Source organism: Hesperophylax consimilis, chromosome 17 (assembly GCF_061612785.1).
Source record: "Hesperophylax consimilis isolate HC1 chromosome 17, BYU_Hcon_1.0, whole genome shotgun sequence".
Classification (NCBI taxonomy): domain Eukaryota; kingdom Metazoa; phylum Arthropoda; class Insecta; order Trichoptera; family Limnephilidae; genus Hesperophylax; species Hesperophylax consimilis.
Window position 1 is genome coordinate 1293971 of NC_142852.1, and position 24329 is coordinate 1318299.

Below are 24329 nucleotides of genomic sequence, written 5' to 3' on the forward strand. Positions count from 1 at the left end.
CATATCCTATGAGGTATTGCCACATGTCCTATGAGATATTGCAATATGTCCTATGAGGTAGGTATTGCCACATGTCCTATGAGGTATTGCCACATATCCTATGAGGTATTGCCACATGTCCTATGAGGTATTGCCACATGTCCTGTGAGGTATTGCAATATATCCTCTGAGGTATTTCCACATGTCCTATGAGGTTTGCCACATGTCCTATGAGGTATTGCCACATATCCTATGAGGTATTGCCACATGTCCTATGAGATATTGCAATATGTCCTATGAGGTAGGTATTGCCACATGTCCTATGAGGTATTGCCACATATCCTATGAGGTATTGCCACATGTCCTATGAGGTATTGCCACATGTCCTGTGAGGTATTGCAATATATCCTCTGAGGTATTTCCACATGTCCTATGAGGTTTGCCACATGTCCTATGAGGTATTGCCACATGTCCTGTGAGGTACTGCAATATATCCTCTGAGGTATTGCCACATGTCCTGTGAGGTATTGCAATATATCCTCTGAGGTATTGCCACATGTCCTATGAGGTATTTCCACATGTCCTATGAGGTATTGCCACATGTCCTGTGAGGTATTGCAATATATCCAATGAGGTATTGCCACATGTCCTATGAGGTTTGCCACATGTCCAATGAGGTATTTCCACATGTCCTATGAGGTATTGCCACATGTCCAATGAGGTATTTCCACATGTCCTATGAGGTTTGCCACATGTCCAATGAGGTATTTCCACATGTCCTATGAGGTATTGCCACATGTCCTATGAGGTATTGCCACATGTCCTGTGAGGTATTGCAATATATCCTCTGAGGTATTTCCACATGTCCTATGAGGTTTGCCACATGTCCTATGAGGTATTGCCACATGTCCTGTGAGGTATTGCAATATATCCTCTGAGGTATTTCCACATGTCCTGTGAGGTATTGCAATATATCCTCTGAGGTATTGCCACATGTCCTATGAGGTATTTCCACATGTCCTATGAGGTATTGCCACATGTCCTATGAGGTATTGCCACAGGTCCTAAGAGGTATTGCCACATGTCCAATGAGGTATTGCCACATGTCCTATGAGGTATTGCCACATGTCCTATGAGGTATTGCCACATGTCCTATGAGGTATTGCCACATGTCCAATGAGGTATTGCCACATGTCCTAAGAGGTATTGCCACATATTTAATGAGATATTGCCACATGTCCTATGAGGTTTGCCACATGTCCTATGAGGTATTTCCACATGTCCAATGAGGAATTGCTACATTTCCAATGAGGTATTTCCACATGTCCTATGAGGTATTCCCACATGTCCTCAGAGGTATTGCCACATGACCTATGAGATATCGCCACATGTCCTATGAGGTACGTGTGATCAATGCAATGACCAAGTTTATTTTCGTTAGATATTGCGCCTATGGCGTTAAGTAAGACTGTGTCCATGTTTGGCAAAGAATGCTGATGGCTGTACACGTGTAGCTACATTAATGCCTGTTGCGTTTCAATTATACTGATTGGACCGATCAAAATAACATTGAGAGTACAGGGCGTACGGAAAATCATGTACCGAACCCACCAATTCGCTCATTTGTTCAGTTTTCAATTTGTTCGCTTTTCGGAACAGCTAATATCGTATCATAGAGATCGTTGTATCTCCCTTACTGCTATGGTTAGAAATATTATCTAAACAGTGTTAGAAAGAGAAAACACCAAGCTTTATATTCAAATTTTGAAGTTAACCACAGAATATTTAAAAACTTCCACAAACAATTTGAGAAAAAATTATAAATCTATGAAATTTATTAATTTTTATATCAAACGATAAAAAATTGAGGTGACATTTTTGTTTATTATACAGTTATTTTATTTCAGCCATTTTTATAGCTGTTTTCAAAATTATAATATTTGGATGATTTGTATAGCGCCGTTTTTCTGACAAATCGCCTCAAGGGCGCTGTAAAAATATATAATACATGTCTACAAATGTACATATGTTATTATTATTATTTATTTATATTTTGTTCAGGCAGATAATATACAGTACCATACTTATCTTGTGTTTATTTGTAATAAAAAAATTTGATTGCATATTTCATTATTTTCAGTTTTTAATTTTCAGATGCGTTCAGAAATATCATATTTTATTAGGTTTTTATTGAGACGAGGAAATAAACACAAATTAGTATATCTGTTCAATATGTTAACATTATTTAACAATTTTCAGACTTCCATCAGGCCAATCCAATTAATCACGAATTAATTATTGAAAAAGCAGATAATACTGATAAAACTAAACATGAAACAGAACAAGACACAGAAAAAAGAAAAGATAACAGTCACAACTAGGAATCGAACCCAGGTCTTTACAGGAACAGGAACCAAATTGACCATCAAGACCTATTTATTTATTTAACGGCAATACAAAGTAAAGTAAAAAAGATACAATATTAAATAAAATAAAGATATTGGAGAAGCAGTCGATTTAAAATTAGTGTGAATTAATTTTGAAAATATAAATTAAAAATAATGGACGAAAGAGACATCTCTGGTCAGTTTTGGATAGATTTTGCTCTGCAGGTGAGTGATGACGAATTCTAGTCACCTTTGCATTGATCAGTTGGATTCATCCAGATTGTATCATTTGTCAAAAGAGGTCTATTTAAGACAAAAATGATTAAAATATTTTTTCGTCACAATAATGTGGCAGTGCGTATTATTACAATGTGCTGATTCATCATTATTAATTATTCTACTCTCTTGAGAGCTGGTTGATATATTATAATCTCATAGTGCGAATTCAAATATATTATTGTGCTGATTGAGGATCAAGGAGTATTCTCTGGTGAGTCTTTCTGTTTATATGTATTTTGGTGGCTGGTTTATAAGTGTTGCTTCTCCTGCAGAGTGAATTCAATGATCAATCCATTTTTTTTCATAGGGAATTAAAATATTCCCTGATGGTCTGTGCTATTTACAAGCCAGATTATCACCAGATATAAATTGATGTAGTTTTTCCTCAGTCCTCCTCACTAGGTATTCCTGTTCCGAGGCGGATTGTAGGTTGTTGTATTTGTGTTCATCATGATTTCCTCATCTTCTAATTTGATGGTTCCCACAAAATATAAAATAAATTAGGCAAAAGGTATTTATGTTTGTTGTCTGTAGGTTACGTTGGGGTTACTTCATATATTTAATGATTTCCTCATCTTCATTTTTAGTTAGCCATAATTTGATGTCTCTTTGAAACTTTTCTATATCCATGGTGTTTATAATTTCAATAGGAAGGGCATTATATAATTTTATAGCATGGAAATAGTGGTTTTTCTGGTTGAAAGATGTATTTAATTTTTGAATGTTTAGTAGATTTGAGGATTTCGATCTTGTAGTTTAGGTGTGTTTTTCAGCAAGGTACTCATATTTTTCTTTAAAATTGAGTAGCGCATTTTTATATTTGTCCATCTCGTATTTAAAAAACTTTAACAATATAAAAATTAAAAAAACTAACTAACCATCACGCCGTTTCTCCGCAGGGGTAGGCAGAGAGGACAGACCGCCAAACAACTCGGTCTTGGCACACACTTCTTGCCTCATTCACATTCATACATCGTGTCATACATACTCTTATATTATTCTAACTCTTGACATGGCCCAATTCGAGTATCTGATTCACTTGATCGTGCCATGTCTTCCTCGGGCGTCCCCGACTTCAGCTACCATTCGCTCTACATGCCCAAACCATCTAAGCGTCCCTTTATTAATCTTACTCATTACACTTACATCATCCTTGCACTCTTTGCGGGTCTCCACATTTCTCCCACGATCATACATGGTTTTACCACACATACGTCTCAGGGATTTCATTTCAACATCATTCAATCTACTTTCATCCTTTCTCTGCCAATTCCATACATCAGGGTAGGTGCCAGCACTCCATTGTGGACTGCTAGCTTCGCTTCTTTGGACAATGTTTAGTTAGCGCCAACTGCGTTCAGTCCTCCATGAATGGAGTTCCCTGCATTTCCCCTTGTTTCAATATCTCTGTCAGCCTTCCCATCTCTCTAGAACATACTTCCTAAATACACAAACTCATCCACCTGCTCCAAGTATTCCTCAGCAACAACTATATTGCACACTGTTTTCGTACTCTCTCTTTCAAACACCATGACTTTAGACTTACTTACATTCATCATTAACTCATTCTTCATACATACTTGGTTCATCCTAGACACGAGAGACTGTAGATCTTCCATACTGTTAGCAATCAGCACCGCATCATCAGCATACAACAGGCAACATACTTTCAAATTATTAAAATTCGCGAAAAATAAATAAACAATATCATCTTGCAACTAATTGTTCCCATAATGATCAAGTTGGTTAAGACGCCTATCCCGGGAGGACAAGAGATTCTGGGTTCCATTCCTAGCTGTGATTGTTATCATCTTGTTCTGTTTCATGTTTCGATTAGTATTATCTTCAATGATATTGTTAAAAAAGCGATGCTCGCTGCCATCTAGCGTCAAACCTTCAAGGTTCAAGGAGTAGGTAAAACAGGTCCTATTTTTCGCACTTGTCGGTAAAGTGATAAACGCTACTGGCCGATAAAACAGATTCCATGTTCATTATGTAAATATTATTATGTTTGACATTTCGTTTAGTTATTCTATAAAAATTTCATTCAATTTGAATTCTTTCTCGTCTTTCTTCAAAACTAGTAACAGTAAAGGAGGACTTTTTACATGAGTCTGCAAAGTGGTCGGGCCGGGAAAAAATATTTATAATAAGTGATTCGTTAGTTCAATAAAAGTTAACCTTTGTTCCGAATATATAATGCGTTTTTGACTGAAGGGGTAACTTACAATATTTAACAGATATATTACATTGAAACTTTTTATTGATTAATTAATTGGCGTAGGTACCAAATACCAGTTACCCTGTACGCCTACAAATACTCAATAGTTTCTCGTATCAATCGTGGCGGTGTTTACAGCAATTTAACCATACTAGTATCATTCAAACCTTCTGAGAATAATAATAACATAGAAGTACTTCTAGCAACAGAGCCAAGGCCTTCTACTCTGACTGGAGTATGCAAGTCGATTTAGGATCAGGGGGTCTAGCACGGTCTAACTTATCCCCTCAGGCCTCTGGCATATTTACCGTTGTATTTCTTAAAGACTCTGTCAGAAAGTTGGAGAATTTGTGTGTATTTTCGTTTGGCAATAAAATCCAAATAAATGGAATATTTCTGAACGCATCCGAAAACTAAAAACTGTGTTTGAAAGCTGATAAAAAACGCTATTAGAAATAAACATAAATTTTTGTAATACTAAAGTTTTGAACCATAAAAAAGATTAATTAAAAAGTTGAAATAAAATAACTTTCTGGATTTGGATATAAAGCGTGGTGTTTTCTCTTGCAAACACCGTTTAGTTGATATTTCTCACCATTATAGTAATGGAGATAGTTAGATAGACTACCTAAACCTGCCTCACAACGCTGCCCCACCGGGTGGCGACATAGCTCCCCTGTCTTTACACTGTACAGACAGGGGAGCTCTTGGGATGTGTCACATATATTTTTTAAAAAGGTATCTAATTAGATGGATTGACCTCTTTTGTAAGGTATTTACTTAGATGGATTGACCTCTCTTGTAAGGTATTCACTTAAATAGACTGACCTATCGTGTGAGATATTCCTTAGATAGACTGACCTCTCTTGTGAGATATTTACTTAGATAGATTGGACTATCTTGTAAGTTATTTACTTAGATAGATTGACCTATCCTGTAAAGTATTCCTTAGATAGACCAGCCTCTCTTGTGAGATATTTACTTAGATAGATCGGACTATCTTGTGAGGTATTTAATTAGATAGACTGACCTATCCTGTGAGGTATTCCTTAGATAGACTGACCTATCCTGTGAGGTATTCCTTAGATAGACTGACCTATCCTGTGAGGTATTCCTTAGATAGACTGACCTATCCTGTGAGGTATTCCTTAGATAGACTAACCTCCCTCGTGAAGCATCTAGTTAGATGGACTGACCTATCTAGTGATGTATTTACTTAGATAGTCTGACTTTTCTTGAGGGGTATTTATTTAGTTTGACTGACCTCTCTTGAGCCCCTCGCCGATGGGCGGCAGAAGTGGCAGCTCCACGGCTTCGTCCACACCTTCCCCTAGCCCTTCTCTCTCCATCGGGTGGTCCCCCGTGTCCCCCCGCTCCTCCCCGGCCGGCCCCCGGGGCTCCAGTCTGGTCTCTCCGGTCACTCCCGGTGTCTCCATGCCGGCTACTGCAAAAACAAACGACTATGAATTTTATATCACTATGTATTTTTGGTTAATAAATAATACAAACAAGAACACGAAATTTATCACAGTAGTTAAATAATAACACGAAATTTACCACAATAGTTAAATAATAACACGAAATTTACCGCAGTAATAATAATACCTGGATGACTTTTATAGCGCCGTTTTTGTGCAAAAACACCTCAAGGCAGTAGTAAAATACTAACACAAAATTTACCACAGTAGTTAAATGATAACACGAAATTTACCACAGTAGTTAAATAATAACACTAAATTTTAAACAGTAGTTAAATAATAATCCGAAATTTACCACAGTAGTTAAATAGTAACACGAAATTTACCACAGTAGTTAAATAATAACACAAAATTTCCCACAGTAGTTAAATAATAACACGAAATTTCATTTCATCAAATTTAATTTCTATTTAAAGTTTTTTTTATCCATGTAAATTCAATAAAACCATTAATTAATTTATTTAAAAAAAACTAAAAGATACCCGTAAAATTTTTATTTTATTATAATACATCTAATTTCAAATGTTTAAAAAACATAATAATTTAGTTCGACTGAGGACTGTAACTTCCTTCCCAGGGACTAGAGTCAACCGCGCTAACAACCTAGCCAAACTCCGATCGGATAGGATCGACATTTATTTCGTTTATTACCCAACTGCTGAAATGTCATCCAATTTAAGAGAAATGCGTAAATTTTTGCGCGTGCGTACGTGATCACCACCAAAAGTTGATGGAATGCATTGTCATCGACAGCGAGTCTATGTGTCGAGTTTCAGCTGGATCGGAAGGCGGGTTATTTTCCACTTCCAAGATTTTTACAAATTCAATTTCCGAAAACAGAAATTCATACAGATGTATTTAAAACGAGGTTAATTATGTTACGTTAGTTTAGGTTACGGTAGATTAGGTTACGTTAGGTTAGGTTACGTTAGGTTAGTTTACGTTAGGTTAAGTTAGGTTAGTTTACGTTGGGTTAGTTTACGTTAGGTTCGGTTACGTTACGTTAGGTTACGTTAGGTTAAGTTAGGTTAGGTTACGTTAGGTTAGTTTACGTTAGGTTAGGTTACGTTGGGTTAGTTTACGTTAGGTTAGGTTACGTTAGGTTAGTTTACGTTAGGTTAGGTTACGTTAGGTTAGTTTACGTTAGGTTAAGTTATGTTAGGTTACGTTAGGTTAGTTTACGTTAGGTTAGGTTACATTAGATTAGGATACGTTAGGTTAAGTTACGTTAGGGTAGGTTACGTTATGTTAGGTTAGGTTACATTAGATTAGGATACGTTAGGTTAAGTTACGTTAGGTTAGGTTACGTTAGTTTACGTTAGGTTAAGTTAGGTTAGGTTAAGTTACGTTAGGTTAGGTTACGTTAGTTTACGTTAGGTTAAGTTAGGTTAGGTTACATTAGATTAGGATACGTTAGGTTAGTTTACGTTAGGTTAAGTTAGAATAGGTTACCTTAGTTTAGGTTAGGTTACGTTAGGTTAGGTTACGTTAGATTAGGAAACATTAGGTTACGTTAGGTTAGGTTAGGTAAAGTTAGGTTAGGTTAGGTTAGGTTAGGTAAAGTTAGGTTATGTTAGGTTTATATGCCAATTTGTTTTCATCACTTTTAATGATTTTATATAATTTTTTTAAAGTTTTTTTTTGACTGATATTTTTAATCATAAAACAAGTATTTTTCATAAGTAAACTAGTTAACCCGGCAGTGCTTCGCTATTGCTAACGTCTTTCTAGGACGTATCCGACATCTCCCACCATTTACTACTGTATACCACAAAGTTACTGTTAAAAACACTACACTACATCGACTTTAATTCCACGCAGTATCTCATTCCGATGTAGAGATATTGTGTCAAGTATTCTTCGGGCGTCCCCGACTTCTTATACCATTCAAATCATTCTCTAAACACTCTTATCAGTAATAAGAACAGATTGAAATTTTCAGCGATATCTTTAAATATTAAATCGGCGGGTTGTTTCGGAGAATTTGAACAATTCATCAAATTTCAACGATCATTTACGGGTTCTGTGGAAGTCCTATTCAAGTTCTGTTATTATATCATTATAGGCTAGTTCTTTGACAGAACTGAAATAATAACAGAACTTGAAAAAATCTTTCACAGAACTTAAAAATTAACTTTGAGATTTGAAGAATTGTTCAAATTCTCCGAAACAACCCATTGTCTTTTCAGAATGTTTCTTGTGTGGACAATGTATAAAACGTTTAAGGCGATGCACTACGTAGTAATGAAAAATCATGTATTTTTTGTTTGAAAATTTGGTAGCCTAGAAATGTTTCAGATGCTTTAAATAAATACTGCGAGTAGAATACATCTTGGCCTTTGAAATAATCGACTATTTTTTAGATAAGTCTTTTTATAAGCCCAGAAAAAAATAATGTTTAAGGCCTATGAAAACTGCTTTAAAGTTCAAAATCTCCTACTTACGAACCCATTTTCGGTAATCATTTTATTGTATAATGTGGCAAATTAAGTTATTTATAAAATGATCGTAAAATAATTAAATATTTATGCCTGAACATCCACAAAATAAAATAAAAGGCACTTTTTGGCCATGTTTTTTTCTTGCATAAATCAAAACAGGCGGATGGTGTTAAGCGGGAATTTAAACCTTATCGCCGTCTACTTAAGGGGTGTTATTGATAACGGCTCGATTTAAAATATAACACGACGTAGTGCATCGCTTTAAGGGGTTGTCTCACACAAACACTGTATTTGACTTACACAACACAAATTGGTACCGTTGCAAAAAGAAAACGTAAGAATAATCACTATAATCAGGTTTCTGAAAATGAATCAATATAAGTCATTACTTATTCATAAAAATAATTTAATTACATACGCGGCGGGCCATTGAAAACAGCAGTTATCAATATTCTAAGAAGGTATTAAATCATAATTTGCAAAACAACCTACGATATAGCAATAGATGTGGAGTTACATTCAAATTTTTTATAATTTTTAAAAATGATTTGATAAAATTTATGCAATGTCAATTTTAAAGCATCATACCTCTTTAACGGTACGGTATAGCGTCGTGAAAATTGTACAGATTTTTCCATTTAGAATTTTTAATCAAACACAATTATTTTTAACTAATTTGGTTATTTGTATCATAAGCTATGGAGACTTGAAAAAACCATGTAATATCTATTTAACGATCTAGATTTTAGCACGTGTCTAGACTGAAAAGGTATCAATGAAGTCTAAAATCATGGTGTTTGAAAGAGAGAGTACGAAAAATAGTGTGCAATATAGTTGTGAATACCTGCAGCATCACATTGGTCTCTATACAGTCTTAATTACGAGAAATTTCGTATTTGGGATTGGGCTCAAAAATGAGTAATCTGAAAGTATATCGCCTGTTGATTGTTGATGATTTCTAACAGTATGGAAGATCTGCAGTATCTGATGTCTAGGATGAATGTGTATGAAGAATAAATTAATGATAAATAAGTCTAAAGTCATGGTGTTTGAAAGAGAGTACGAAAATAGCTTGCAATAAAGTTGTGAATGAGGAATACTTAGAGCAGGTGGATGAGTTTGTGTATTTAGGAAGTATGTTCTAGAGAGATGGGAAGGCTGACAGAGATATTGAAACAAGGGGAAATGCAGGTAACTCCATTCATGGAGGACTGAACGCAGTTGGCGCTAACTAAACATTGTCCAAAGAAGCGAAGCTAGCAGTCCACAATGGAGTGCTGATACCAACCCTGATGTATGGCAGTAAGGCATTAAACTGATAGAGGTAAGCTTTAAATAGAGTGAATGCTGTACAGACAACATCTCTGAGGCATATGTATCGAGAAGAATGCAAGGCAGATGTAAGCGTAATGGGTATAATTAAGAAAGGGACCCTTAGATGGTGTGGCCATGTCAAATATTGGGTCGGTTCATACCAAGAGTAAGAACAACAGAAGGGTGGTATATATATGACTATGTATGAATGTGAACGAAGCAAGGAGTGTGTACCGAGACCGAGTTGTTTGGCGTTCTATCCTCTCTGCCCACCCCTGCGGAAAACGGCGTGATGGTTAGTTAGTTAGTAAAAACGACATTGTGTATGTATCAAAAACTGAAGGGATCAACTGATAGACGTGCGTTGTTGAGGGTTAATTTCACCACAGAATCAATTTTACCAAATAATGCAACCAGTTGTGTATCCCAGGGATCTCATTTAGGACCACTTTTATTTGTACATGTGAAATATTGTTTTGTCTGATAAATCTTGATGATACTTGAATATCATTAATAATGCGTTTTTGACGCTTAACTGGCTGAAATGTTGTATTATATCAATTGTCTACATTGTCTATCTAGAGACCCATCCAGTTAAGGTTATCTCTTATAAGCAGGTAATCATTTGATGAAAACACAGGTGTTCGCAGGCATGAATCTTTTATATAGATCAGAGATTCTCTAACTTTTTTTCGCACCGCCCCCCTCCAACAAAACTGCAATCATCATTGTCTTCTTACGTAATCTTTTATCGATTATTTACTTCGACGACTGCTTTAGAGAACTGGACAAAATAACCGATACACGTATTAGAAACACCTAACAGTAAAGAAATATACAATATGTTGACATAATATTATTTATTGGACTTCCCTTCCATAATTATGATTGATAAATATTACATATCAATGCCAAAAAGATGAATAGCGACTGCATTTATGTCGACAACGATCAGTTCTGAAAATTTAGTAGCTGCATAAATCAATTCATCTAGAAATATTACTGACAACAATAACATAAATCTTGTAAGATTCCTTTGCAAATAAATTACGTTAAACTATTTTATTAATTGAACTCAGAAGAGATAGAATTAGAATTCGACGATTTGGAGACAATGTGACAATTATTTTGGAACCAGAAGAATTCCAGCACGTACATTGACCGCCTCTAGCGAACATCAAAATAACGAGACCTTCACCTTGTGGGACTTTTCTGCGCAGGGTCTGAGTGCGCGTTTCTTACGTTTCTAGCTTTTGTGTGGCAAACCTAAATATACGTAACATGGGCGTTCACTCGACCTGCATGTGTGTGTTATTGCGGTAAGTAATTTGTAAATTGAGTTATAATTTATGGATGAAAGTAGATGGAATGCTGTTGAAATGAGATCCCTGAGGCGTATGTGTGGTAAAACCATGTTTGATCGTGTGAGGAATGTGGAGATCCGCAAAGAGTGCAGGGCTGATGTAAGCGTAATGAGTAAGATTAAGAAAGGGACGCTTAGATGATTTGGGTATGTAGAGCGTATGAGCGAAGAAAGGAGAATATATGATGCAAATGCGAATGATAGCAGAAGTCGGGGACGCCCGAGGACGACATGGCACGATCAAGTGAATCAGATACTCGAGTCGGGCCATGTCAAGAGTCAGAATAATAGAAGAGTATGTATGAATGTGAATGAGGCAAGAAGTGTGTGGTGTGACCGAGTTGTTTGGCGGTCCGTCCTCTCTGCCTATCCCTTCGGGGAAACGGGGTGATGGTTAATTAGTTAGTTATAATTTACGGCCAAAAGTATTATTGTGATTTGTTTTTGGGGTATTATGCCGTGTTGCGCTACCTTCTTCTTTAGCCAACGTTTCGGACAGCATTGCAGAACACAGCGAACTGAAATTCATAAAAATCCCGTAAGTATTATTAGAAACGATGGAGCTAAGCTCAGTAGTTCTTGGCATCCGGTAATTGACGGCTACACCAAAACTAAACGCAGAAAACCACTTTAAAATTATATGTTATTGTCAGCTCTTAGAGGGTTGGAGCTGGCAACACGGTATCGCATCTTCATACATAAGAACACACTTCACCACAACCTTACATTACACATCTGCCCTGATGATGGACACTGCAATGCTGTCCGAAACGTTGGCTAAAGGAGGTAGCGCAACACGGCATAATACCCCAAAAACAAATCACAATAATCACTATAAAGGAGTAGTAATTCGTAAGCAGAAAAAGTTAACTAAAATAATTAGTTGCCTGTAATATCAATACAAATTAAAAATATCTCCCGAGTAAAAAACCTTGTCTTATAAACATTATTAAAAAAATCATTTTATACGCTTGTCTGAATTCTCCAAACAAACATCTTCAATTTTGAAAATGACACCTAAAGTCCTGGAGTTCATTAAACTGGAGATACATGCAGACAGACAGACGAATTTACTACCGACATTAATAATTCATTTTGATGTCGCTTTAGCTGTCGAAAATCATGGAAAATATTTATATTTATTAAAATTCTCCAGTCTTACAAGATATAAGTGTTTATAGTCTCACGAGAGAACCCAAGAAAGATACTTATATTTAGAAAAATGTATACAGAAAATGTACCTAAAATAAATACAATACGATTTTTCACAGATAAAATAAACATATTTGCAAGTGACAAATCGACAAGCTATAATATCATTAATATACATTATTTACTTGTCAACCAAATAAAATATGTTTTAGTATGCTAGGAGATTTTAAGGCGAAGCTTAATGCCAAATCACTATTTTGATTAATCTTTATAACGAATCGGTGTACATTATGAATACCAAAAAATATGCTTTATATAAATTGAAGTTTTTCCTATCGTTTCGCTTGAGTAGAATACAAATAAAATAATAAATTACTCAATAAAAAATATAAATGCAAACTACTAAAAAATATATTTTTTCAATGGAAATGTATGAACGCGTAAAGGAAACAACTTTTAAAGAATACAGTATTATAGCTAAGATTATCTGTGACAGTTTCACTTGATTAACTTTTTTGCTTTCTTATAAAATTATTTACAAAATAAATACAAACGAGTTTTTTGCTTGAAATCGAACCTTTTGTCAATCGATTTTAATGCCAATTACCTACGATACAAGGTATACCAAGAATATACATATAATAATAACACCCCTTACGTAGATGGCGATAAGGTTTAAATTCCCGCTTAACACCATCCGCCTGTTTTGATTTATGGAAGAAAAAAACGTGGCCAAAAAGTGCATTTAATTTTATTTTGTGGATAAATAATTTTAAAAATTCCGACCATTTAATAAAAAACTTAATTTTCCACATTATACAATAAAATCATAACCGAAAATGGGTTCGTAAGTAGGAGATTTTGAACTTTAAAGCAGTTTACATAGGCCTTATACATTATTTTTTTCTGGGCTTATAAAAAGACTTATCTAAAAAATACTCGATTATTTCAAAGGCCAAGATGTATTCTACTCGCAGTATTTAATTAAAGCATCTGAAACATTTCTAGGCGACCAAATTTTCAAACCAAAAACACATTATTTTGAATTACTACGTAGTGCATCGCCTTAAGGTACAAAATAAAGTAATAAATTTGACGCAAGTCAAAACGGAAAATCCACGGTGGATTTCTATGCATCTTTTGTGTGACCGCAAACCCAATTTCTACCGATTTATAACAAGTTTCTCGTTAACTCTTTAAGTTTTTAAGTTCCAAACATATATATGTTATTGTTGAAGATAATATCTATACATTTTTTATGCCGAAACGTTAATTATATGAAATTTCCATGTTACAAAAAAATCGCACAGTATGTTCCGAAAATTATTAAAAACACGTTTTGTTATGTTATTTAATATGTTATAAGCATGAAAAAAATCACAGTGTATCTTTAAATGCAACTAAAGCATTTGTTGAGAGATTTTCGCTCTATTTCAAACGAGTCATGTTTTATTAAATATTTTCACAATTTTCGCTTAATTATTATCGTTTTTTTAATATTAGCGCGCTCCCTCTAATGTTAGTATTGACATATCTCCCTCTCAAACCATCTTTGAACGCTTACTCCGGGGCCTTAATGCAACTACCGCCCCTTTCGTATCTACATGCGTTTTCAACCACTTTGAGAACCAGTGGTATAGAATAATTTTGCCATTAAACTGAGAGACAATTTTAATATCTCGACACACGCAAAAAATTATGATTAAATTTAGAATACAAACCGAGAGGATATAAAAGTTAATAGTTTGATTGAGGATTTAACCTTCCTCTCCAGGGACTGGAGTAAACCACGCTAACAACTGAGCCAAATGCCGATTGGGTAGGACAAAGATTTATTTCGTAAATTAACTAGTGTAATGTCATCCAATTTCATAGAAATGCGTATATTTCCGCGTGTGTATGCATGATTGCCACCAAAACTTGATAGAATGCATTGTCATCGACAAAGAGTCCATCTGCTGAGTTTCAGATCGATCGGATGTCAGGAAGTGGGTTAATTTTCACTTCCAAGATTACATTTTATTCGTTTACTCATTCAAAATCAACTATACATATATGTATTTTTGTTAATTGTTTTTGGGGTGCTATGCCGTGTTGCGCATGTCATTAGACACATCTGACCTGATGATGGACACTGTAACGTTGTCCGAAACGTTGGCTAAAGAAGGAGCAACACGGCATAACACCCCAAAAACAAATAACAAAAATACTTTTGGCCGTGAAATCATATATCATATTAAATATATGTACATAAAATGAGGAAAATTCCTTTTTCCCAACCCTTCAAGCATAATAAATCACGGGCAACGCCGGGCAGTTCGCCTGCTTTTATGACAATACCGCACAAGAGTCCCAACTGCTCCCAACCGTCTGAAGCCAGTAAGATTATGGCATGCCCAATTGGGGTATATTGTGAGGCTGAATATAGTGGAAATGGGAATGAGATGGGGGAGAGAAAGGTGGGGGAGTACCTGACTATTCAGATCTGGTCACCAAATAAGGCTAAAGCCATTTCAAACAACGTATCAATTATGAATGGAGGTCTTATTACATCAGGGCGAGTATATTCAACCCCGGAACATGTCGCAGATATACAATAAATTATTTTAAATTATTTAACTGTGAAATTTACCGCGTCTGTCTGTTTGTGCGCTTAATTCTTCTAAACTACGCAGCGGATTTTGATAGGGTTTTCACTATCATTTAGAGAATTTCTTTCGGAAGGTTTACATATATAATACATGCATATTATATTTATACAAAGTAGAGAAAAGTCAATGTTTTGTAATCAAGTCGTAAAAAATATTTTCGAGCACTTACATTGCTAACTCTGGCTAAACCTTATGAGATACATCAATATAATGTACTAAGGAATTGTACATCTTGAAATGACCTACAGAAAAGTCCGCGATTGTATACAAACAGTTCATTGCTTTGCCTTTCAAGGTAAATAGGCAGATACCTCATCCTTGCTTACAGAAATTCTGAGAGATTTGCCACAGGTACTTGTAAACCGCTAACCAGTAATTCTGAGAGAGTTGATCATATAAACGTGTAATGTGGTTTTTGTATGGATTTTGGCTGAATTCGTGGCTGATGTCAAAACACAATTTCACAACATCTTACTGGAGGCGAAATCTACAGTTCTACAGTAAACAAACAAATTACTATATTTTTTATTTTGCATAATGTGTTAGTTCATTTTGCAGAATGTGTTAGTTCATTTTGCAGAATGTGTAAGTCCATTTAGGAGAATGTGTAAGTCCGTTTAGGAGAATGTGTAAGTCCATGTTGCAGATTGTGAGAGTCCATTTTGCAGATTGTGTAGGTCCATTTGCAGAATGTGTAAGTCCATTTTGGAGGAGTGTATGTCCATTTAGGAGAATGTGTATGTCCATGTTGCAGAATGTGTAAGTCAATTTTTTCATAAATTCAAATTTGAAAGCAATCTTTTAGCGTTATTTTTAATAATAATAATAATAATATTTTGATGATTTGTATAGCACCATTTTAGTGAAAAACCACCTCAAGGGCGCTGTATATTTTAGGATGACCAGATAACTCATCAAAATGACAATATTTCATATAATTAACGTTTCGGCATAACAAATTTATATTTATTTTCTTCAAAACAAACATATATATTTTTTGGAACTTAGAAACATAAAGAGTTAAAGAGGTAAAATTGGTAGAAATTTGCAATGCAAGGGTTAACTATTGGATTTTACCTCAACGAGTCGGCAAGGTTAAATTGAAAAACGTAAGTTTTATTAAATGCAGCGCGACCTTCTACTGAGAAGGAGAAATCTTTATCACAACTATGTACACGTATTTATATACATTCGTACATGGAGATATTTGCACGCGAATTTACCGGAATACGTAAGGATGTACTTATTAAATTACAATTAACCCGTCGTCCCACGAGTCGGCAAGCAATCGACATAAACCAAATGCTGTAAGACCCTGTGCAGAAAATTTTCACACTGAACTGCGCTGCAGATCGTGAAAGCGTTCAAAGATGGTTTGAAAAGGAGATATGTAAATACGAATGTTAGAGGGAGAGCGCTAATATTTAAAAAAAAAAAAATTAAGCGAAAATGGTGAAAATAATTAATAAAACACGACTTGTTCGAAATAGAGCAAAAAACTCTCTACAAATGCTTTAGTTGCATTTAAAGATACACTGTGAATTTGTTATATAGGTATGTATTATTGATTGGCAGGTATTGAAATATAAATGTATTATTGATTGGCAAGTATTGAAATATATTTGTATTATTGATTGGCAGGTATTGAAACAGGCCAGCGCCCTTGAGGTGATTTCTCACGAAAACGGCGCTATATAAATTAGCCAAATATTATTGAAATATATATATATATATATATATATATATATATATATATATATATATATATATATATATATATTTATCCCCTCTCGTACTATGTTGATCTCGCGCGACGGTACGCCAGGTATATGTTGATCCGTTTGCATTTGTTGATCCACCCCGGATATGTTGATCCATTACCCAAGCTGGCATACATATGTAAATCCCTACAGATCAACTTGTGTCATCGAGATTTAGCTGTAAGCCACGCCCATTTTTCGGTCGCATATACATTTTACACGATTTATTTTGTTGATCTATATATTTCTGACAAACTTGACGGCTTGCATGTGTCGTAACTTAACCGCCAATTTCGTGCGCGCTGTCGTACTTTTTAGATCCTGTTAGTACATCCATATTCTATGAAAATGACTTTATACTTACAGAGGATAGACTGCCTCACGAGTATTTATATTGAAATGGAACTTTCGCAAACATAAAATCCATGATAAAAAAATCTTTTGAACTTGATTAAACAAAAATTGTAAATTTATACAACATTTACTACGTTTCGTGACTTAGCAGGGGTGCCCGGGTTCATGGGGTGAGGTTTGTCTGGGTCATTTTATAAGAAAAATTTTGAACTTGATTGAATAAAATTTTATTTTAATGTATCTTTTACCATCTCTCCCGACGTAAGTTTCTTGTAATGATTAAGTTGAAACAAAGCGTAATATCCATAATATGTGCCTATTAAAATTGCGGCGATTAGATTGGTGAGAATTAAATTTTTCAAATTTTAAATTATGATTACTAAAAAATTTATTCTAATTTGTTTATTACTAAACATGGCTAAAGTCATTTCAAGCTACGATTCCAACCAACGATGTTTTAGTATATGTTCGTCAATCAACAGTAGCCATAATGTCTGTACATCAGAGCCCTCGAGAACTATTACAATTATGTGTACCGCCGCCCCGGGAACCATTTTATTAGATAACCAACACCCCTACCATAGGTCACCGCCAACGTTTAGCGAGATCGTTGTTTATTTCTTATATTTTTTACACATATCATATCCACACAGGAGGCCCTGAGGAAAATCGTAACCCTCAGGGCCTATGTCATCTTTGTGAATGCTGTGTTGGGGGAATTTTGAAGGAATGGAAGGAGAGTGAGTGAGAATCTGGGGTTCAGTGTGTTTGAGTGATATACATAAGAATCTAACTCTCCTACTGCGTTGCAAGGCGATGCGTTGAAAGAGGACTAATCGATCCGGCCCACCACGCAGTTATTAGGCAGGCGCATCCGCCGCCAAGCCCCTCACATACCTCACCCCATAAACTCGGGCACTCCTGATAAGTCACCAAACATATCAAACAACTTGGGGTGACCTATGGCAGAAGTGTGGGTTATCCAATAAATGGTTCCCGGGGCGGCGGTACACATACCCTCCTCCCAAATTGTGATAAACGTCTACTTACAAATGTAAAACATAATTTAAAACGTACCTAAATGACGGCCTCCGTTATCGAGGGGTAAGGCTATCGACTAGCAATCCGAAGGTCAACAATAATGCACCTGCGGACTCTGCGCCGGCCGGGATATAACAACACCCTGATTAGAATACCAGTACAATTGACCCAGTACTACAACTAAACCGCTTTTTATCGCAAAACGTAGAAAATGCTTAAAGTCAAATTGGTTCAATTGGCCCCATATAATATTCATTTGGGCCACTGTAAAAAAAACTTCATATAAATTATAATCGAACAAATTGATTAAATATAATTGCATTTGTAACCACCTTGTAGCTGTTTTTTAGTTTATGCTTTATTTTATTTCAAAGAAAGATGCCGACTTCCGGTCATATTGTTTTACAATATTAAATATGAGATGATTATTTTAAGAGCATTTCATTTTATTTAGAGAACTTTAAAATATAAACATTTCCGGTAAGGGTTCCATGATAACTCAACACAGTGACAATTCAACAAACCTTTAAAGAGTGATATAAAGTCATTAGAAATGATGAATAAAAAATTTAAACCTAACCTAACCTAACCTACTTAACCCAGTTAATAATGTTTTTGTTTCATCACTTTCCATGACTTAATATAACTTTTTAAAGATGTGATGAATTATCATTTTGATGATTTATCCGGTCACCTCCGGTAAGATGTAACAATCGTTTATACAGAATATTAATATTTGAAGTTGAGTTGAGTTGTGCGATTAAAAAGCTTAGGATTTTATTTACCTAATAAAATGTGATAATCGATAAAAGATGGGTGGATTCATTGGTTATAATATAGATCATTTTGAATGTCTCTATATTAAAATTCGGAGATATGATTTTTTATGTGACACCTCTCACTAGAGCGCCCCTGTCTTTACACGTTAAATACATAGAAACTATGTCGCCACCCAGTTGGGCAGCGTTATGGGGCGGGTTAAGATGGGGTCTGAAGGAATGAATTTATTAACGCGGGTCTTAAAGAGGCCCGGATTATATTGAGGAAGAAAAACAGATGCCGATAGCTCGTTCCATACGCGAGCCGACTTCGACTCCGACGATAAAACGAGTCAGAGAAACGACCCGTTCATATATGTATAGATAACATCAACTTAACTGTGAACGTGTATTCCGCTCCTGTCCGTCCGTCGAGTATCAAGTACGTGCACGGTGCACCGGGGATCAATGCTGCTAGCTCCTTTTAACAGGCTCTAATAAAATATCTGTAGAATAGACACAGCATACGCACATTTCGTCATACATGATTTTACCATACCGTACATATGCCTCAGGGATCTCATTTCTACAGTATTCAGTCTACTTTCAGCCTTCTTCTGCCAGTTCCATGCCTCACTTCCATATATTAGGGTAGGTACCAGCACTCCATTGTGGACTGCTAGCTTCGCTTCTTTGGACAGTTTTTTGTTAGCTCCAACCTCGTCCAATCATCCATTAATTACTCATTATAACCAAGAACCCGGCCACCCCTACTAAGTCACGAAGCGTAATCAGGAGAGATGGTAATAGATGCAAGTTCAAAATTTCCCATATAACATTATGCCTTTTGCCGCCATTTTGGATTTTGATGGTCAAAAGGTATCCCTCAACCAGTCTCTTTCGATCCGGCCCGCCACGCAGTAGGTATTTGTTTATGGATTTGATTTTTGCGAAAGTTTCGTTTCAATCTAAATACGCATACATTTCTTATAAACAATTCAAGCAACAAACAGTCGAATGAACACGTCATTTTTATTTGAAATGGTACCATCTCACACTCATTTCATGCGATATTCGACTCTAGAGACTAATACTTTGAGTTCAATATCACAAAAGATTACGGAATCACATAAAACCTTGTGATGAACAGTCCACCGATTGCCCCCTTGATTGGTTCATTTAGTAAAACCATATATAGGGACACAGATCAACTTTGTCTAATAACTTCTTACCTGGATCAACATACTACGGGAATAGACCAATATATATGAGATCAACATAAGTATGCCAATTTGGGTAGATCAACATAAATTATGCATCCGATTTCCATACAAATTTTGAAAATTTTAGAAACAGTATATCCAATGGTTTTTCTGGCAAACTGGCAACATTGATAATTATTGTACCACTGTTGTCAATTCATTCAGATGTATTCCATAATTGCCAAGTTATATGGTGTTAAAGGTGGATCAACTTAGTCTAACAACTTCTTACTGGATCAACATACTACGGGAAGAGGTCAATATATATATATATATATATATATATATGTATTATTGATTGGCAAGTATTGAAATAGATTTGTATTATTGATTGGCAAGTATTGAAATATATTTGTGTTATTGATTGGCAGGTATTGAAATAGATTTGTGTTATTGATTGGCAGGTATTGAAATAGATTTGTGTTATTGATTGGCAGGTATTGAAATATATTTGTGTTATTGATTGGCAGGTATTGAAATAGATTTGTGTTATTGATTGGCAGGTATTGAAATAGATTTGTATTATTGATTGGCAGGTATTGAAATAGATTTGTGTTATTGATTGGCAGGTATTGAAATAGATTTGTATTATTGATTGGCAGGTATTGAAATATATTTGTGTTATTGATTGGCAGGTATTGAAATAGATTTGTGTTATTGATTGGCAGGTATTGAAATAGATTTGTATTATTGATTGGCAGGTATTGAAATAGATTTGTGTTATTGATTGGCAGGTATTGAAATAGATTTGTATTATTGATTGGCAGGTATTGAAATAGATTTGTGTTATTGATTGGCAGGTATTGAAATAGATTTGTATTATTGATTGGCAGGTATTGAAATATATTTGTGTTATTGATTGGCAGGTATTGAAATAGATTTGTGTTATTGATTGGCAGGTATTGAAATAGATTTGTGTTATTGATTGGCAGGTATTGAAATAGATTTGTGTTATTGATTGGCAGGTATTGAAATAGATTTGTATTATTGATTGGCAGGTATTGAAATAGATTTGTGTTATTGATTGGCAGGTATTGAAATAGATTTGTATTATTTAATGCGTAACACAAGGACTTTTCAAAACATTGAGTCAATTAAATTACTCTACTGCTCTCTTGTGAGATCGCACCTAGAATATGCATCTCCTGTATGGTCTCCGATTTATACCTGTAACTTACACCGCTTGGAGAAAGTACAAAGAAAATTTCTTCGATACGTTCAATTCAAATTGAGACAGCCTGTAATTGATATCTGCTATAATACATTAATGTCTGGTCTAAATCTACCACTTCTTTCTACCCGGCGAACTATTAATGACATTCTTATACTTTTTAAATTACTGAACAATCTCATAGACTGCCCTCAAATGTTAAGTGTTATAAATTTTCGTGTCCCTGTTAAATCAACTCGACTCCACCATCTTTTCCACAGTGACAATCATAGCACTAACTATTTGTATCATTCACCGTTGGCGCGTTTTCACCGCACTGCCAACACGTATACAGACCTTTTTGATATTTTCAAAACCTCACCGTCTTGCATCAAGGCAAAAATACTTGGTTATGAATGTAATTGATATGTTTGTGAAATGTTAAATGTCTGTTTGTACTGCATCATACTGACTGTTGTGTTCTTCTTTATGTGTAACATATATATGGTGTTCTATACATATACATTCCAAATATATACATATATGTGAAATGTATATGTATAGCATCAATAAAAACTGCTTGTGGATGTATTATTTTAATGAAAAATGCTATTTCTAATTGTCAAGTCTCTGACAGCCCTGAACTGTGTACTTATAATCCCATGTTTCACATTACTGTAAAAGCCTTTTATGGCGTTTAATAAATAAATAAATAAATAAATTATTGATTGGCAGGTATTGAAATAGATTTGTGTTATTGATTGGCAGGTATTGAAATAGATTTGTATTATTGATTGGCAGGTATTGAAACATATTTGCATTATTGATTGTCAAGTATTGAAATAGATTTGTATTATTGATTGGCAGGTATTGAAATAGATTTGTGTTATTGATTGGCAGGTATTGAAATAGATTTGTGTTATTGATTGGCAGGTATTGAAATAGATTTGTGTTATTGATTGGCAGGTATTGAAATAGGTTTGTATTATTGATTGGCAGGTATTGAAATAGATTTGTGTTATTGATTGGCAGGTATTGAAATAGATTTGTGTTATTGATTGGCAGGTATTGAAATAGATTTGTATTATTGATTGGCAGGTATTGAAACATATTTGCATTATTGATTGTCAAGTATTGAAATAGATTTGTATTATTGATTGGCAGGTATTGAAATAGATTTGTGTTATTGATTGGCAGGTATTGAAATAGATTTGTGTTATTGATTGGCAGGTATTGAAATAGATTTGTGTTATTGATTGGCAGGTATTGAAATAGATTTGATAAACCGAATTTTCTACCTACTGGTATTTATTATTTATTTGTCAATTTATGAATATACGTTATCCTATGGATAAGTTTTCAACAGGATGGGGAAATATCCTCTAAGAATATAAGGAGAAAAATGAGTGATGTTGATTTATTAAAAATCATTGGCAATCCTGCTAATAACGGGACTGCAAGCCGCTTCCTGATAAAGTGTTCATAATTTTTTGATAATATCGGAACACGTGTTCATACACTTGCATTTGTCTTAATGATATATATCATTACAAAGTGCAAAAATGTTATATGAACTCGTGTTTGTGGACATCGTGACAAAACATTGTTATTTTACTTACTTAGTTTATCAGGACACAAATCAATTCATTCGTTAATGGCCTACAATTCCGTTTTTAACAGGAAAGCGAATAATTTGATGAGATTCATAATAAATATTTTTATCAAGAAGTTTTCTCCGGGTAAGAAAATGTTTTAGTATGAAAAATGACTTTTTTGTTAATACAAACGTTCCAACTGTTTGGGGCATGTTATGAGGCTGAATGTAGTACCTAACGAAGGGAAGGAGATGAGGAATAGGAAGGTGGGGAAGTTCCAGGCTATTCTGATTTGACTACCAAACACGGCTAAAGCCATTTAAAGCAACGTTTCAATTCTGAATATTTGTCTTGCATCAGGGTGATACTGAGAGTAGATATATTTCACTAGCTAAGTTAATACTGAAGAAATGTGCCTATTAAACGTGTCCCATGTCAAGAGTCAGAATAATAGAAGAGTATGTAAGAGACGATGTATGAATGTGAATGAGGCAAGAAGCGTCTACCAAGACCGAGTTGTTTGGCGGTCCGTCCTCTCTGCCTACCCCTTCGGGGAAACGGCGTGATGGTTAGTTGGTTAGTTAACCGTGTTCCATTACGGTTATTAGAAATATGTACATCAAAAGTGAAATAATAACAGATTTTAAAGAGAACCTTCACAGAACTCGAAAAAGAACTTTGATAGTTTATTATTTTCATCAAAAAATGTAGACAATTTGTCTCGACGCCATCTAGTGAGAGAGTTAGCACTTACAATGCCTTTCTCATATAAAATAAAGTTGGTTGTTTTCAGGTGAAAAAATGTAACAAGCAGTAATTGTTGAATGAAACACTAGTATATGTTGAATTATTTCGCGGATAAGAGATAAGCCGCCATAGCTCAGTGGTCAGAGCTGTCGACCGGAAATCGAAAGGACACGGGTTCAAGTCCCGTTGGCGTCATGTATCTTTTATCAGGAGATTTTTCAATGTGGATGAGTGTTTCAGGCTAATAATTATTGCTTATAAAAATAATTGTTGATAGTTTATGAATTGTTGAAATGAATCACTCTTGTACTCACAATATTTGCAGTAGAAATGCCTCCCGACTGCACAGATAAGTTTGTCAGTCTGTAACCGCTCTTCACAGACGCGGAATATATTA

The 24329-nt window shown here is 35.0% G+C and overlaps 1 protein-coding gene across 1 annotated transcript in view; it reads right to left on the reverse strand.

Moving 5' to 3' along the window:
* Window positions 1–24329, reverse strand: part of LOC149415735 (uncharacterized) — a 76093-nt gene that overhangs the window by 23422 nt on the left and 28342 nt on the right. The window contains exon 2 of the mRNA XM_089641784.1: window positions 6131–6310. Coding sequence (XP_089497910.1) covers window positions 6131–6302 — 172 coding nt within the window. The 5' untranslated portion in view covers window positions 6303–6310. The remainder of the gene's footprint in view (window positions 1–6130; window positions 6311–24329) is intronic.